Source organism: Oncorhynchus mykiss, chromosome 18 (assembly GCF_057628025.1).
Source record: "Oncorhynchus mykiss isolate SJ-2025 chromosome 18, ASM5762802v1, whole genome shotgun sequence".
In the NCBI taxonomy this organism is placed as follows: Eukaryota; Metazoa; Chordata; class Actinopteri; order Salmoniformes; family Salmonidae; genus Oncorhynchus; species Oncorhynchus mykiss.
In genome coordinates this window covers 4,332,501-4,350,769 of record NC_143039.1, presented here as the reverse complement: position 1 = coordinate 4,350,769, position 18,269 = coordinate 4,332,501, and the positions used below count along the sequence as shown (strand labels likewise).

Below are 18,269 nucleotides of genomic sequence, written 5' to 3'. Positions count from 1 at the left end.
TGGTAGAATCCATTGAAGGGTTTAGGTAAACTGGGACCTGGAAGAATCCATTGAAGGGTTTAGGTAAACTGGGACCTGGTAGAATCCATTGAAGGGAAACTGTCTGGGACCTGGAAGAATCCATTGAAGGGTTTAGGTAAACTGGGACCTGGTAGAATCCATTGAAGGGTTTAGGTAAACTGGGACCTGGTAGAATCCATTGAAGGGTTTAGGTAAACTGGGACCTGGTAGAATCCATTGAAGGGTTTAGGTAAACTGGGACCTGGTAGAATCCATTGAAGGGTTTAGGTAAACTGGGACCTGGTAGAATCCATTGAAGGGTTTAGGTAAACTGGGACCTGGTAGAATCCATTGAAGGGTTTAGGTAAACTGGGACCTGGTAGAATCCATTGAAGGGTTTAGGTAAACTGGGACCTGGTAGAATCCATTGAAGGGTTTAGGTAAACTGGGACCTGGTAGAATCCATTGAAGGGTTTAGGTAAACTGGGACCTGAAGAATCCATTGAAGGGTTTAGGTAAACTGGGACCTGCTAGAATCCATTGAAGGGTTTAGGTAAACTGGGACCTAGAATAATTAATTGTATGGTTTAGGTGAACTGTCTTGGAGGTATGAGTATTTGTAGACGAATTGGTGTACATTAATGTCCTAAGTAGACAGAATATTGAGTTTCTTAAACAAAGGTGCAGATGGAGCCAGGTAATTAGAGAGGAGGTGGGTTGTCTTGTAAATGTATTTTGTATAATAAGGGTGTAGGTAGGAGGCATATGTACTGGTGCAGACAATATTACAGTAACTGAGATATTGGTAAATGAAGCCTAGGAAGAGTTAGGAAGCCTGGTGAACCAACCCCCTGATACCAACCCCCTGATACCAACACATTTCCTCACTTTGCTGCAGACATATTGAATGTGATGGTTCCAGGGTAACTGTTACAACTCAGAGGAATCCAGGGGATGTTCCATTTCATTCCCAAACATTCAGATTCACTCTTTTATTATGTTTTAATTATGTAATACATAATTTCAGGTTATAACCCAGCAGGTTATTGATATAGATTAGTATGGTAGAAGACCCCGCAGCAAGGTTATTGATATAGATTAGTATGGTAGAAGACCCAGCAGTAAGGTTATTGATATAGATTAGTATGGTAGAAGACCCAGCAGCCAGGTTATTGATATAGATTAGTATGGTAGAAGACCCCGCAGCAAGGTTATTGATATAGATTAGTATGGTAGAAGACCCAGCAGTAAGGTTATTGATATAGATTAGTATGTTAGAAGACCCAGCAGTCAGGTTATTGATATAGATGAGGAATAACAAGGTCTAATTATCCAACCCTGTGGTACGCCTGGACATCTTGGCCCTAGTAGATGTACAGCCGTTTGTGTTCTAGTTCCTGCCAACATCAAACTCCACACAGCCATTGAAGAGGAATGGGACATTCACAATCATCAGGCTGATCAGCTCTATGCATCACGCTGCACAAGGTAAATGGTGGTCACACCAGAACCTGACTGGTTTTCTGATCCATGCCCCTACCTTTTTTTAAGCTATCTGCATTCTCAGGCACGTGAAATCCATAGTATAGGGCATAATGAATGTATTTCAATTGACTGATTGATTTCCTTATGTGAACTGTATCTCAGTAAAGTATTTGAAATTGTTGCATGTTGTGTGTATATATAATTTACAATCCTCTTATACAAATGGCTTACTCATTTACCTAGCTCTTATCAACAGCTAAGAAAGCTGTTATCGTGCTGAAGTTCAAGGTCAGAAAACACGTAGAGAGAAAACTGCATAAAAAGGGAACGACGTTCCATTTAAGGGCGCTTACCTCGGGTTGGAATTCCGCCCTAGGAACCAAACCTAACTGGGATGGAGCGGTCTGAACTGGGATGGAGCGGTCTGAACTGGGATGGAGCGGTCTGAACTGGGATGGAGCGGTCTGATCTGGGATGGAGCGGTCTGAACTGGGATGGAGCGGTCTGAACTGGGATGGAGCGGTCTGAACTGGGATGGAGCGGTCTGAACTGGGATGGAGCGGTCTGAACTGGGATGGAGCGGTCTGAACTGGGATGGAGCGGTCTGATCTGGGATGGAGCGGTCTGAACTGGGATGGAGCGGTCTGAACTGGGATGGAGCGGTCTGAACTGGGATGGAGCGGTCTGATCTGGGATGGAGCGGTCTGAACTGGGATGGAGCGGTCTGATTTTGTCCAAAAGAAACTCTAATTTTCATTGCAAAACAAAGTGGTTTGCTACGGTTTGGATGATTACCTTACACCTGGCTAACAATATCACCACACAAAGTTAGACTCATCCTCTTTATTGAAGCACTTGACTGCCAGGGACTCACTTGGTGTGGAATTAATACCAAGAGTCCCTGGCAACATCAAACCCAAAACAACTACATATCCAGCACACAAAACACTGTACTGGGAAATGAATAGGAATGGTCATTCATACAGTATGTCCTCTTTTGAATAAATTATGATGAGCAAAAATACATTCATAATGTTGCTTTTGCTAAATGGTGCAAAATAAATCGTTGTAAAAAATTATTTACAATATATCAAAGTCAAAATTTGCCCATAAAGCTGTATCGAAGGATTAATGTTCATAAGATTAAGTTCCAATGGTTCTCTCCCTGAGACCTCTGATTGGTTCAGGAGGAGGAAGTGGTGTGAATGGGGAGTTTTACATCTTGCTCTGTTTGACGTCTTGGTTATGCTGCTCAACAACAGAATCCCTCTTCTTCTTGTCAGAACCCTTGCTGCTCTTGCTGCAGTCTGAGTCCTTTCTCTCCATCTCAACCCGATCTCTCTTCTTCTCCTCCGGCTCGTGTTCCGGCTGGCTGAACTGGGCCTCGATCTCCGCTGGGTCAGTGTAGGTGTAGAAGTAGGACATGACGGCGAACACAATACACACCACCGCAAGGAGAGAGGCAAACAAGATGTATTCTGCCCACTGGAACACACAGACACACAGGGGTTAATATCACTACTCTGCCCCCTGGAACACACAGGGGTTAATATCACTACTCTGCCCCCTGGAACACACAGACACACCGGGGTTAATATCACTACTCTACCCCCTGGAACACACAGGGGTTAATATTATTACTCTGCCCCATGGAACACACAGGGGTTCATATCACTATTCTGCCCCCTGGAACACACAGACACACCGGGGTTAATATCACTACTCTACCCCCTGGAACACACAGGGGTTAATATCATTACTCTGCCCCCTGGAACACACAGGGGTTGATATCACTATTCTGCCCACTGGAACACACTGACACACAGGGGTTAATATCACTACTCTACCCCCTGGAACACACAGGGGTTAATATCACTACTCTGCCCCATGGAACACACAGGGGTTAATATCACTACTCTGCCCCCTGGAACACACAGGGGTTAATATCACTACTCTACCCCCTGGAACACACAGGGGTGAATATCACTACTCTACCCCCTGGAACACACAGGGGTTAATATCACTACTCTGCCCCCTAGAACACAAAGGCACACAGGGGTTAATATCACTACTCTGCCCCCTGGAACACACAGACACACCGGGGTTAATATCACTACTCTGCCCCCTGGAACACACAGGGGTTCATATCATTACTCTGCCCCATGGAACACACAGGGGTTAATATCACTATTCTGCCCACTGGAACACACAGACACACAGGGGTTAATATCACTACTCTACCCCCTGGAACACACAGGGGTTAATATCACTACTCTACCCCCTGGAACACACAGGGGTTAATATCACTACTCTACCCCCTGGAACACACAGGGGTTAATATCACTACTCTACCCCCTGGAACACACAGGGGTTAATATCATTACTCTGCCCCCTGGAACACACAGGGGTTAATATCACTACTCTGCCACCTGGAACACACAGCCATACAGGGGTTAATATCACTACTCTGCCCCCTGGAACACACAGGGGTTAATATCACTACTCTACCCCCTGGAACACACAGACACACAGGGGTTAATATCACTACTCTTCCCCCTGGAACACACAGACACACAGGGGTTAATATCACTACTCTGCCCCCTGGAACACACAGGGGTTAATATCACTACTCTGCCAACTGGAACACACAGGGGTTAATATCACTACTCTGCCCCCTGGAACACACAGGGGTTAATATCACTACTCTGCCCCCTGGAACACACAGGGGTTAATATCACTACTCTACCCCCTGGAACACACAGGGGTTAATATCACTACTCTACCCCCTGGAACACACAGGGGTTAATATCACTACTCTGCCACCTGGAACACACAGGGGTTGATGTCACTACTCTGCCCCATGGAACACACATGGGTTAATATCACTACTCTGCCCCCTGGAACACACAGGGGTTAATATCACTACTCTACCCCCTGGAACACACAGGGGTTAATATCACTACTCTACCCCCTGGAACACACAGGGGTGAATATCACTACTCTGCCCCCTGGAACACACAGGGGTTAATATCACTACTCTGCCCCCTAGAACACAAAGACACACAGGGGTTAATATCACTACTCTGCCCCCTGGAACACACAGACACACCAGGGTTAATATCACTACTCTGCCCCCTGGAACACACAGGGGTTAATATCATTACTCTGCCCCATGGAACACACAGGGGTTAATATCACTATTCTGCCCCCTGGAACACACAGACACACAGGGGTTAATATCACTACTCTACCCCCTGGAACACACAGGGGTTAATATCATTACTCTACCCCCTGGAACACACAGGGGTTAATATCACTACTCTACCCCCTGGAACACACAGGGGTTAATATCACTACTCTACCCCCTGGAACACACAGGGGTTAATATCATTACTCTGCCCCCTGGAACACACAGGGGTTAATATCACTACTCTGCCCCCTGGAACACACAGGGGTTAATATCACTACTCTACCCCCTGGAACACACAGACATACAGGGGTTAATATCACTACTCTGCCCCCTGGAACACACAGCCATACAGGGGTTAATATCACTACTCTGCCCCCTGGAACACACAGGGGTTAATATCACTACTCTACCCCCTGGAACACACAGACACACAGGGGTTAATATCACTACTCTACCCCCTGGAACACACAGGGGTTAATATCACTACTCTACCCCCTGGAACACACAGGGGTTAATATCACTACTCTACCCCCTGGAACACACAGGGGTTAATATCATTACTCTGCCCCCTGGAACACACAGGGGTTAATATCACTACTCTGCCCCCTGGAACACACAGGGGTTAATATCACTACTCTACCCCTGGAACACACAGACACACAGGGGTTAATATCACTACTCTGCCCCCTGAAACACACAGCCATACAGGGGTTAATATCACTACTCTGCCCCCTGGAACACACAGGGGTTAATATCACTACTCTACCCCCTGGAACACACAGACACACAGGGGTTAATATCACTACTCTTCCTCCTGGAACACACAGACACACAGGGGTTAATATCACTACTCTGCCCCCTGGAACACACAGGGGTTAATATCACTACTCTGCCACCTGGAACACACAGGGGTTAATATCACTACTCTGCCCCCTGGAACACACAGGGGTTAATATCACTACTCTGCCCCCTGGAACACACAGGGGTTAATATCACTACTCTACCCCCTGGAACACACAGGGGTTAATATCACTACTCTACCCCCTGGAACACACAGGGGTTAATATCACTACTCTGCCACCTGGAACACACAGGGGTTGATATCACTATTCTGCCCACTGGAACACACAGACACACAGGGGTTAATATCACTACTCTACCCCCTGGAACACACAGGGGTTAATATCACTACTCTGCCCCATGGAACACACATGGGTTAATATCACTACTCTACCCCCTGGAACACACAGGGGTTAATATCAATACTCTACCCCCTGGAACACACAGGGGTTAATATCACTACTCTACCCCCTGGAACACACAGGGGTGAATATCACTACTCTGCCCCCTGGAACACACAGGGGTTAATATCACTACTCTGCCCCCTAGAACACAAAGACACACAGGGGTTAATATCACTACTCTGCCCCCTGGAACACACAGACACACCAAGGTTAATATCACTACTCTGCCCCCTGGAACACACAGGGGTTAATATCATTACTCTGCCCCATGGAACACACAGGGGTTAATATCACTATTCTGCCCCCTGGAACACACAGACACACAGGGGTTAATATCACTACTCTACCCCCTGGAACACACAGGGGTTAATATCACTACTCTACCCCCTGGAACACACAGGGGTTAATATCACTACTCTACCCCCTGGAACACACAGGGGTTAATATCACTACTCTACCCCCTGGAACACACAGGGGTTAATATCATTACTCTGCCCCCTGGAACACACAGGGGTTAATATCACTACTCTGCCCCCTGGAACACACAGGGGTTAATATCACTACTCTACCCCCTGGAACACACAGACACACAGGGGTTAATATCACTACTCTGCCCCCTGGAACACACAGCCATACAGGGGTTAATATCACTACTCTGCCCCCTGGAACACACAGGGGTTAATATCACTACTCTACCCCCTGGAACACACAGACACACAGGGGTTAATATCACTACTCTTCCCCCTGGAACACACAGACACACAGGGGTTAATATCACTACTCTGCCCCCTGGAACACACAGGGGTTAATATCACTACTCTGCCACCTGGAACACACAGGGGTTAATATCACTACTCTGCCCCCTGGAACACACAGGGGTTAATATCACTACTCTGCCCCCTGGAACACACAGGGGTTAATATCACTACTCTACCCCCTGGAACACACAGGGGTTAATATCACTACTCTACCCCCTGGAACACACAGGGGTTAATATCACTACTCTGCCACCTGGAACACACAGGGTTTGATATCACTATTCTGCCCACTGGAACACACAGACACACAGGGGTTAATATCACTACTCTACCCCCTGGAACACACAGGGGTTAATATCACTACTCTGCCCCATGGAACACACATGGGTTAATATCACTACTCTGCCCCCTGGAACACACAGGGGTTAATATCACTACTCTACCCCCTGGAACACACAGGGGTTAATATCACTACTCTACCCCCTGGAACACACAGGGGTGAATATCACTACTCTGCCCCCTGGAACACACAGGGGTTAATATCACTACTCTGCCCCCTAGAACACAAAGACACACAGGGGTTAATATCACTACTCTGCCCCCTGGAACACACAGACACACCAGGGTTAATATCACTACTCTGCCCCCTGGAACACACAGGGGTTCATATCATTACTCTGCCCACTGGAACACACAGACACACAGGGGTTAATATCACTACTCTACCCCCTGGAACACACAGGGGTTAATATCACTACTCTACCCCCTGGAACACACAGGGGTTAATATCACTACTCTACCCCCTGGAACACACAGGGGTTAATATCATTACTCTGCCCCCTGGAACACACAGGGGTTAATATCACTACTCTGCCCCCTGGAACACACAGGGGTTAATATCACTACTCTGCCCCCTGGAACACACAGGGGTTAATATCACTACTCTACCCCCTGGAACACACAGACACACAGGGGTTAATATCACTACTCTGCCCCCTGGAACACACAGCCACACAGGGGTTAATATCACTACTCTGCCCCCTGGAACACACAGGGGTTAATATCACTACTCTGCCCCCTGGAACACACAGGGGTTAATATCACTACTCTGCCCCCTGGAACACACAGGGGTTAATATCACTACTCTACCCCCTGGAACACACAGGGGTTAATATCACTACTGTACCCCCTGGAACACACAGGGGTTAATATCACTACTCTACCCCCTGGAACACACAGTGGTTAATATCACTACTCTGCCCCTGGAACACACAGACACGCAGGGGTTAATATCACTACTCTACCCCCTGGAACACACAGGAGTTAATATCACTACTCTGCCCCCTGGAACACACAGGGGTTAATATCAATACTCTGCCCCCTGGAACACACAGGGGTTAATATCACTACTCTGCCCCCTGGAACACACAGGGGTTAATATCACTACTCTACCCCCTGGAACACACAGACACACAGGGGTTAATATCACCACTACTCTGCCCCCTGGAACACACAGACAACAAGGTTTAGATATCAATGAACTTAGGCCCAATCTGACCTCAGTACAGTGGTCAGTATTGTTTAGAGGGTTTTATAGGGTTCTAGAGGTTAGAAGATCTGTAGTAACCTGATCTGGGAGCTGTGCTGCCTCGGCAACAATCAGCACTATGATGTTTCCCACAGCGACGGTGAACAGCCAACCAGCCTGCAGCACTGACTTCATGTTGCTAGGTGCCTGCAGAGCAAGAAGAGGTGTGCATTAGGTTTTGGGTTGAGATGAGAATTGAAAGTTAATTGACACAGTAACAGGTCGGAGTTGAGTTGTGTTTGGATGACAGAGAAGAGAGCCACTAGAGATCAAGGCTAGTGTGACGGGTGATAGAGGACAGTGGCGCCCCCTACCTGCGAGTAGGAGAACTCCAGGCCAGTCACAGAGAACACCACCTCTCCTGCTGTCATGAGGAAGTACTGAGGGATCTGCCAGCCCATGTGGATGGTGTTGGGCTTGATGTCTTCTACCACCTGGATGGCCTGCCAACACTGGACACAGTAATCAACACATGAAACACTATTACTACAAAAAGAATACACAGGAAACAACAGAAACACATGTTTTAAAACCCTGGTAAACAGGCCAACATGGGCCTTCACCACACAATCAGACACAGCAAACAGAAAACCGGCTGTAAAACCCTGGTAAACAGCCCAACATGGGCCTTCACCACACAATCAGACACAGCAAACAGAAAACATGCTGTAAAACCCTGGTAAACAGCCCAACATGGGCCTTCACCACACAATCAGACACAGCAAACAGAAAACATGCTGTAAAACCCTGGTAAACAGCCCAACATGGGCCTTCACAACACAATCAGACAGAGCACATTGCTAGTTTGGTTGAGGGTTAGGTATCAGGGGGTTACAGGATAGAGGACTTACATCAGGGATTCCAATGTTGAATGTGGATGGTATGACGAGGGTGAAGGCGCTGCCAAAGCCCAGCTCTTTAGAGTACAGACACGATGCACCACCACTGTTCATGATGGTAAATTCCGCCCTGAGACACACAACAGCCAATCAGAGCTCTCTCCTTGTCCCCCCCCATACGGTATGAATGTGTGTTGATATGAAGCAAAAAGCCACTCACTTTCCCTGTGGAACCAGACTGTAGTTGGAGACAGACAGAGGAGCGATGTCACCGACTCCCAACGTAACGTTCAACGGACTGCCCAAACCATTCACAAATCTACGGTATGAAAGAGCAAAACAACAGGTCAGCAACACTTTAGATGGATAACTCATTGATCAGTTCAGAACCCAGACCCTAACCACTAACAGGACTGTTGGTAACACTCAGGGTCCTGACCCTAACGGAACTGTTGGTAACACTCAGGGTCCTGACCCTAACCACTAATGGGACTGTTGGTAACACTCAGGGTCCTGACCCTAACCACTAACGGGACTGTTGGTAACACTCAGGGTCCTGACCCTAACCACTAATGGGACTGTTGGTAACACTCAGGGTCCTGACCCTAACCACAAACAGGACTGTTGGTAACACTCAGGGTCCTGAGCCTAACCACTAACGGGACTGTTGGTAACACTCAGGGTGCAGACCCTAACCACTAACGGGAATGTTGGTAACACTCAGGGTTCGGACCCGAAACACTAATGGGACTGTTGTAACTAACCTGATGGCGTTCATGCCGTCATCGGGCTTCTTGCTCAAGTCGTAAACCTGGACAGAGCAGACGAGAGAGAAACAGGAGGGGATGTTACATTCCATAGTGGCTGACTGATAAAAACAACAGACATAGTGGCTGATAGACTGATATCAACAACAGATATAGTGGCTGATAGACTGATATCAACAACAGATATAGTGGCTGATAGACTGATATCAACAACAGACATAGTGGCTGATATCAACAACAGATATAGTGGCTGATAGACTGATATCAACAACAGACATAGTGGCTGATATCAACAACACATATAGTGGCTGATATCAACAACAGATATAGTGGCTGATATCAACAACATATATAGTGGCTGATATCAACAACATATATAGTGGCTGATATCAACAACAGACATAGTGGCTGATATCAACAACAGACATAGTGGCTGATAGACTGATATCAACAACAGATATAGTGGCTGATAGACTGATATCAACTACAGATATAGTGGCTGATATCAACAACAGACATAGTGGCTGATATCAACTACAGATATAGTGGCTGAAATCAACAACAGACATAGTGGCTGATATCAACAACAGACATAGTGGCTGATATCAACAACATATATAGTGGCTGATATCAACAACATATATAGTGGCTGATATCAACAACAGACAGTGGCTGATTTCAACAACAGATATAGTGGCTGATATCAACAACATATATAGTGGCTGATATCAACAACAGACAGTGGCTGATATCAACAACAGACAGTGGCTGATATCAACAACAGATATAGTGGCTGATATCAACAACAGATATAGTGGCTGATTTCAACAACAGACATAGTGGCTGATATCAACAACATATATAGTGGCTGATATCAACAACATATATAGTGGCTGATATCAACAACAGACAGTGGCTGATATCAACAACAGACATAGTGGCTGATATCAACAACATATATAGTGGCTGATATCAACAACATATATAGTGGCTGATATCAACAACAGACAGTGGCTGATTTCAACAACAGACATAGTGGCTGATATCAACAACAGATATAGTGGCTGATATCAACAACAGATATAGTGACTGATATCAACAACATATATAGTGGCTGATATCAACAACAGATATAGTGGCTGATATCAACAACATTTATAGTGGCTGATATCAACAACAGATATAGTGGCTGATAGACTGATATCAACAACATTTATAGTGGCTGATATCAACAACAGATATAGTGGCTGATTTCAACAACAGACATAGTGGCTGATATCAACAACAGACATAGTGGCTGATATCAACAACAGATATAGTGGCTGATATCAACAACATATATAGTGGCTGATATCAACAACAGATATAGTGGCTGATTTCAACAACAGACATAGTGGCTGATATCAACAACAGACATAGTGGCTGATATCAACAACATATATAGTGGCTGATATCAACAACAGACATAGTGGCTGATATCAACAACATATATAGTGGCTGATATCAACAACAGACATAGTGGCTGATATCAACAACAGATATGGTGGCTGATATCAACAACAGATATAGTGGCTGACAGACTGATATTAACAAGAGGCCTAGTGGCTGATATCAACAACAGATAGAGTAGCTGATAGACTGACATCATCAACAGACAAGGTCGCTGATAGACTGATATCAACAACAGATATAGTGGCCGATAGACATATCAACAACAGACATCTTGACTGATAGACTGATTTCAACAACAGACATAGTGGCTGATATCAACAACTTATATGGTGGCTGATATCAACAACAGATATAGTGGCTGATATCAACAACAGACATAGTGGCTGATATCAACAACAGATATAGTGTGCTGATATCAACAACAGATATTGTGGCTGATATCAACAACATACAGTTGAAGTCAAAAGTTTAAATACACTCAGGTTGGAGTCATTAAAACTAGTTTTTCAACCACTCCACTCATTTCTTGTTAACAAACTACAGTTTTGGCACTAAGTTACACTAAGTTGACTGTGCCTTTAAACAGCTTGGACAATTCCAGAAAATGGTGTCATGGCTTTAGAAGTTTCTGATAGGCTTATTGACATCATTTGAGTCAATTGGAGGTGTACCTGTGGATATATTTCAAGGCCTTGCCTCTTTGCTTGACATCATGGGAAAATCAAAATAAATCAGCCCTGACCTCAATCCTATAGAAAATGTGTGGGCAGAACTGAAAAAGCGTGTGCGAGCAAAGAGGCTTACCAACCTGACTCAGTTACACCAGCTCAGTCAGGAGGCCTAGAAACCTGACTCAGTTACACCAGCTCTGTCAGGAGGCCTAGAAACCTGACTCAGTTACACCAGCTCTGTCAGGAGGCCTAGAAACCTGACTCAGTTACACCAGCTCTGTCAGGAGGCCTAGAAACCTGACTCAGTTACACCAGCTCAGTCAGGAGGCCTAGAAACCTGACTCAGTTACACCAGCTCTGTCAGGAGGCCTAGAAACCTGACTCAGTTACACCAGCTCAGTCAGGAGGCCTAGAAACCTGACTCAGTTACACCAGCTCTGTTAGGAGGCCTAGAAACCTGACTCAGTTACACCAGCTCTGTCAGGAGGCCTAGAAACCTGACTCAGTTACCCCAGCTCTGTTAGGAGGCCTAGAAACCTGACTCAGTTACACCAGCTCTGTTAGGAGGCCTAGAAACCTGACTCAGTTACACCAGCTCAGTCAGGAGGAATGGGCCAAAATTCACCCATCTTATTGTGGGAAGCTTGTGGAAGGCTACCCGAAACGTTTGACCTAATTTAAACAATTTAAAGGCAATGCTACCAACTACTAATTGAGTCTATGTAATTTTCGGACCCACTGGGAATGTGATGAAAAAAATAAAAGCTCAAATAAATCATTCTCTCTACTATTATTCTGGCATTTCACATTCTTAAAATAAAGTGGTGATCCTAACTGACCTAAAACAGGGAATTTTTACTAGGATTAAAATGTCAGGAATTGTGAAATAATATCAACAACAGACATAGTGGCTGAGAGACTATCAACAACAGACATAGTGGCTGAGAGACTGATATCAACAACAGACATAGTGGCTGAGAGACTGATATCAACAACAGACATAGTGGCTGAGAGACTGATATCAACAACAGACATAGTGGCTGAGAGACTGATATCAACAACAGACATAGTGGCTGAGAGACTATCAACAACAGACATAGTGGATGAGAGACTATCAACAACAGACATAGTGGCTGAGAGACTGATATCAACAACAGACATAGTTGCTGTGAGACTGATATCAACAACAGACAGTGGCTAGAGTGAGTCTTGGACTGAGACTAGAATGGTAGATCAACAGACCAAGACTAGAATGGTAGATCCTATGACTATGGACCAAGACTAGAATGGTAGATCAACAGACCAAGACTAGAATGGTAGATCAACTCAGACCAAGACTAGAATGGTAGATCCTATGACTATGGACCAAGACTAGAATGATAGATCAACTCAGACCAAGTCTAGAATGGTAGATCCTATGACTATGGACCAAGACTAGAATGGTAGATCCTATGACTATGGACCAAGACTAGAATGGTAGATCAACTCAGACCAAGACTAGAATGGTAGATCAACAGACCAAGACTAGAATGGTAGATCAACAGACCAAAACTAGAGTGGTAGATCCTATAACTATGGACCAAGACTAGAATGGTAGATCCTATGACTATGGACCAAGACTAGAATGGTAGATCCTATGACTATGGACCAAGACTAGAATGGTAGATCCTATGACTATGGACCAAGACTAGAATGGTAGATCCTATGACTATGGACCAAGACTAGAATGGTAGATCCTATGACTATGGACCAAGACTAGAATGGTAGATCAACTCAGACCAAGACTAGAATGGTAGATCCTATGACTATGAACCAAGACTAGAATGGTAGATCAACTCAGACCAAGACTAGAATGGTAGATCCAATGACTATGGACCAAGACTAGAATTGTAGATCAACTCAGACCAAGACTAGAATGGTAGATCCAATGACTATGGACCAAGACTAGAATGGTAGATCAACTCAGACCAAGACTAGAATGGTAGATCCTATGACTATAGACCAAGACTAGAATGGTAGATCCTATGACTATGGACCAAGACTAGAATGGTAGATCCTATGACTATGGACCAAGACTAGAATGGTATATCAACTCAGACCAAGACTAGAATGGTAGATCCTATGACTATGAACCAAGACTAGAATGGTAGATCAAATCAGACCAAGACTAGAATGGTAGATCCAATGACTATGGACCAAGACTAGAATGGTAGATCAACTCAGACCAAGACTAGAATGGTAGATCCTATGACTATAGACCAAGACTAGAATGGTAGATCCTATGACTATGGACCAAGACTAGAATGGTAGATCCTATGACTATGGACCAAGACTAGAATGGTAGATCAACTCAGACCAAGACTAGAATGGTAGATCCTATGACTATGGACCAAGCTTTGTTCTGTAGAGTCATTTCATCAGACGTTAGGATAAGTACATATAGTGTCAACCTCACCAGGTTCATATCCAGGGTTGGAGAAACCAGGGCTGTGCGTCGGGTCTGGGACATTAAGGGAAGATCCGTCCCTGCTGACGTGTTCTTGTTGAACACCACTCTGACTGGTTTGTCAAACGTCAAGTAGCCCCCAGTATTCACCTGAAGGAAGCAGGGAGGATCATGGTCATGGAAACAGGGATCAGAATGTGTCTTCAATGACAGACAAGAATAGTTTTTGAGCACCACTTGACATGAAAGTAGAGGCTAAATGACTTGCCTGGTGAGCTGGTACAGACACATCAGCTGTCCCATCGATAGTAACAGTCAGCGGGGCCTGGTTGAGATTCAGGAACTTGACCTGGCCTGCCACACCTTTGGGCAGCTTGGGAAGGGTTTGCTGCAAGAACAATTAAAACGTGCCCTTACCCTGTCACTCTCTTCTGCTCTCTCACTGTGTGTGTGTGTGTGTGGGTGGGTGGGGGGGGGGGGGGGGGGGGTGTGTATCTGTGGGGGGGTGTATGTGTGTTTGGAGGGGGTGTATGTGTGTGGGGGGGGGGGTGTATGTGTGTGTGTGGGGGGGGGGGTGTATGTGTGTTTGGGGGGGTGTATGTGTGTTTGGGGGGGTGTATGTGTGGGGGTGTGTATGTGTGGGGGGGGTGTATGTGTGTTTGGTTGGGGTGTATGTGTGGGGGGGTGTATGTGTGTTTGGAGGGGGTGTATGTGTGTGTGGGGGGGGTGTATGTGTGTTTGGGGGGGTGTATGTGTGGGGGGGGTGTATGTGTGTTTGGGGGGTGTATGTGTGTTTGGGGAGGTGTATGTGTGGGGGGGTTGTATGTGTGTTTGGGGGGGTGTATGTGTGTGGGGGGGTGTATGTGTGGGGGGTGTATGTGTGTGTGGGGGGGTGTATGTGTATATATACTATATGTATGTGTGTGGGGGGGTGTATGTGTGGGGGGGGGGTGTATGTGTGTGTGTATGTGTATATATACTATATGTATGTGTGGGGGGGGGGTGTATGTGTATATATACTATGTGTGTGTGTGTGGGGGGGTGTATGTGTGTGTGTATGTGTATATATACTATATGTATGTGTGGGGGGGGGTGTATGTGTGTGTGTATGTGTATATATACTATGTGTATGTGTGGGGGGGGGGTGTATGTGTGTGTGTATGTGTATATATACTATATGTATGTGTGGGGGGGGGTGTATGTGTGTGTGTATGTGTATATATACTATGTGTATGTGTGGGGGGGGGTGTATGTGTGTGTGTATGTGTATATATACTATATGTATGTGTGTGGGGGGGTGTATGTGTATATATACTATATGTATGTGTGGGAGGGTGTATGTGTGTGTGTATGTGTATATATACTATATGTATGTGTGTGGGGGGGTGTATGTGTATATATACTATATGTATGTGTGGGGGGGGGGGTGTATGTGTATATATACTATATGTATGTGTGGGGGGGGGGGTGTATGTGTATATATACTATATGTATGTGTGTGGGGGGGTGTATGTGTGTGTGTATGTGTATATATACTATATGTATGTGTGTGGGGGGGTGTATGTGTATATATACTATATGTATGTGTGGGGGGGGGGGTGTATGTGTGTGTGTATGTGTATATATACTATATGTATGTGTGTGGGGGGGTGTATGTGTATATATACTATATGTATGTGTGTGGGGGGGTGTATGTGTATATATACTATATGTATGTGTGTGGGGGGGTGTATGTGTGTGGGGGGGTGTATGTGTATATATACTATATGTATGTGTGTGGGGGGGTGTATGTGTGTGTGTATGTGTATATATACTATATGTATGTGTGTGGGGGGGGTGTATGTGGGGGGGGTGTATGTGTGTGTGTATATATACTATATGTATGTGTGTGTGGGGGGGTGTATGTGTGTGTGTGTATATATACTATATGTATGTGTGTGTGGGGGGGTGTATGTGTGTGTGTATATATACTATATGTATGTGTGTGGGGGGGTGTATGTGTATATATACTATATGTATGTGTGGGGGGGGGTGTATGTGTGTGTGTATGTGTATATATACTATATGTATGTATGTGTGTGGGGGGGTGTATGTGTGTGTGTATGTGTATATATACTATATGTATGTGTGTGTGGGGGGGTGTATGTGTATGTGTGTGTGTATATATACTATATGTATGTGTGTGTGTGGGGGGGTGTATGTGTGTGTGTATATATACTATATGTATGTGTGTGTGTGGGGGGGTGTATGTGTATGTGTATATATACTATATGTATGTGTGTGGGGGGGTGTATGTGTATGTGTATATATACTATATGTATGTGGGGGGGGGTGTATGTGTGTGTGTATGTGTATATATACTATATGTATGTATGTGTGGGGGGGTGTATGTGTATGTGTATATATACTATATGTATGTGTGTGGGGGGGTGTATGTGTATATATACTATATGTATGTGTGTGTGGGGGGGTGTATGTGTGTGTGTATATATACTATATGTATGTGTGTGGGGGGGTGTATGTGTATATATACTATATGTATGTGTGGGGGGGGGTGTATGTGTGTGTGTATGTGTATATATACTATATGTATGTATGTGTGTGGGGGGGTGTATGTGTGTGTGTATGTGTATATATACTATATGTATGTGTGGGGGGGGGGGGTGTATGTGTGTGTGTATGTGTATATATACTATATGTATGTGTGTGGGGGGGTGTATGTGTATATATACTATATGTATGTGTGTGGGGGGGTGTATGTGTATATATACTATATGTATGTGTGTGTGGGGGGGGTGTATGTGTGTGTGTATGTGTATATATACTATATGTATGTGTGTGTGGGGGGGTGTATGTGTGTGGGGGGGTGTATGTGTGTGTGGGGGGGTGTATGTGTGTGGGGGGGTGTATGTGTATATATACTATATGTATGTGTGTGGGGGGGTGTATGTGTATATATACTATATGTATGTGTGTGGGGGGGTGTATGTGTATATATACTATATGTATGTGTGTGTGGGGGGGGTGTATGTGTGTGTGTATGTGTATATATACTATATGTATGTGTGTGTGGGGGGGTGTATGTGTGTGTGTATGTGTATATATACTATATGTATGTGTGTGTGGGGGTGTATGTGTATATATACTATATGTATGTATGTGTGTGGGGGGGTGTATGTGTGTGTGTATGTGTATATATACTATATGTATGTGTGTGGGGGGGTGTATGTGTATATATACTATATGTATGTATGTGTGTGGGGGGGTGTATGTGTGTGTGTATATATACTATATGTATGTATGTGTGGGGGGGTGTATGTGTATGTGTATATATACTATATGTATGTGTGTGGGGGGGTGTATGTGTGTGTGTATGTGTATATATACTATATGTATGTGTGTGGGGGGGGTGTATGTGTGTGGGGGGGTGTATGTGTGTGTGTATGTGTATATATACTATATGTATGTGTGTGGGGGGGGTGTATGTGTGTGGGGGGGTGTATGTGTGTGTGTATGTGTATATATACTATATGTATGTGTGTGGGGGGGGTGTATGTGTGTGGGGGGGTGTATGTGTATGTGTATATATACTATATGTATGTGTGTGGGGGGGTGTATGTGTGTGTGTATGTGTATATATACTATATGTATGTGTGTGGGGGGGTGTATGTGTATATATACTATATGTGTGTGTGTGTGGGGGGGGGTGTATGTGTATGTGTATATATACTATATGTATGTGTGGGGGGGTGTATGTGTATATATACTATATGTATGTGTGGGGGGGTGTATGTGTGTGTATGTGTATATATACTATATGTATGTGTGT

The 18,269-nt window shown here is 44.9% G+C and overlaps 1 protein-coding gene across 1 annotated transcript in view; it reads right to left on the bottom strand.

Annotated features, from left to right (window-relative positions):
• Window positions 1–2,313: 2,313 nt before the first annotated feature.
• Window positions 2,314–18,269, bottom strand: part of LOC110513407 (solute carrier family 15 member 1) — a 69,779-nt gene continuing 53,823 nt past the window's right edge. Inside the window, exons 16-23 of the mRNA XM_090206984.1 lie at window positions 14,709–14,828; window positions 14,450–14,590; window positions 9,869–9,915; window positions 9,325–9,423; window positions 9,117–9,234; window positions 8,580–8,717; window positions 8,305–8,412; window positions 2,314–2,970 (exon numbers count right to left, since the gene is read on the bottom strand). Coding sequence (XP_090063110.1) covers window positions 2,701–2,970; window positions 8,305–8,412; window positions 8,580–8,717; window positions 9,117–9,234; window positions 9,325–9,423; window positions 9,869–9,915; window positions 14,450–14,590; window positions 14,709–14,828 — 1,041 coding nt within the window. The 3' untranslated portion in view covers window positions 2,314–2,700. The remainder of the gene's footprint in view (window positions 2,971–8,304; window positions 8,413–8,579; window positions 8,718–9,116; window positions 9,235–9,324; window positions 9,424–9,868; window positions 9,916–14,449; window positions 14,591–14,708; window positions 14,829–18,269) is intronic.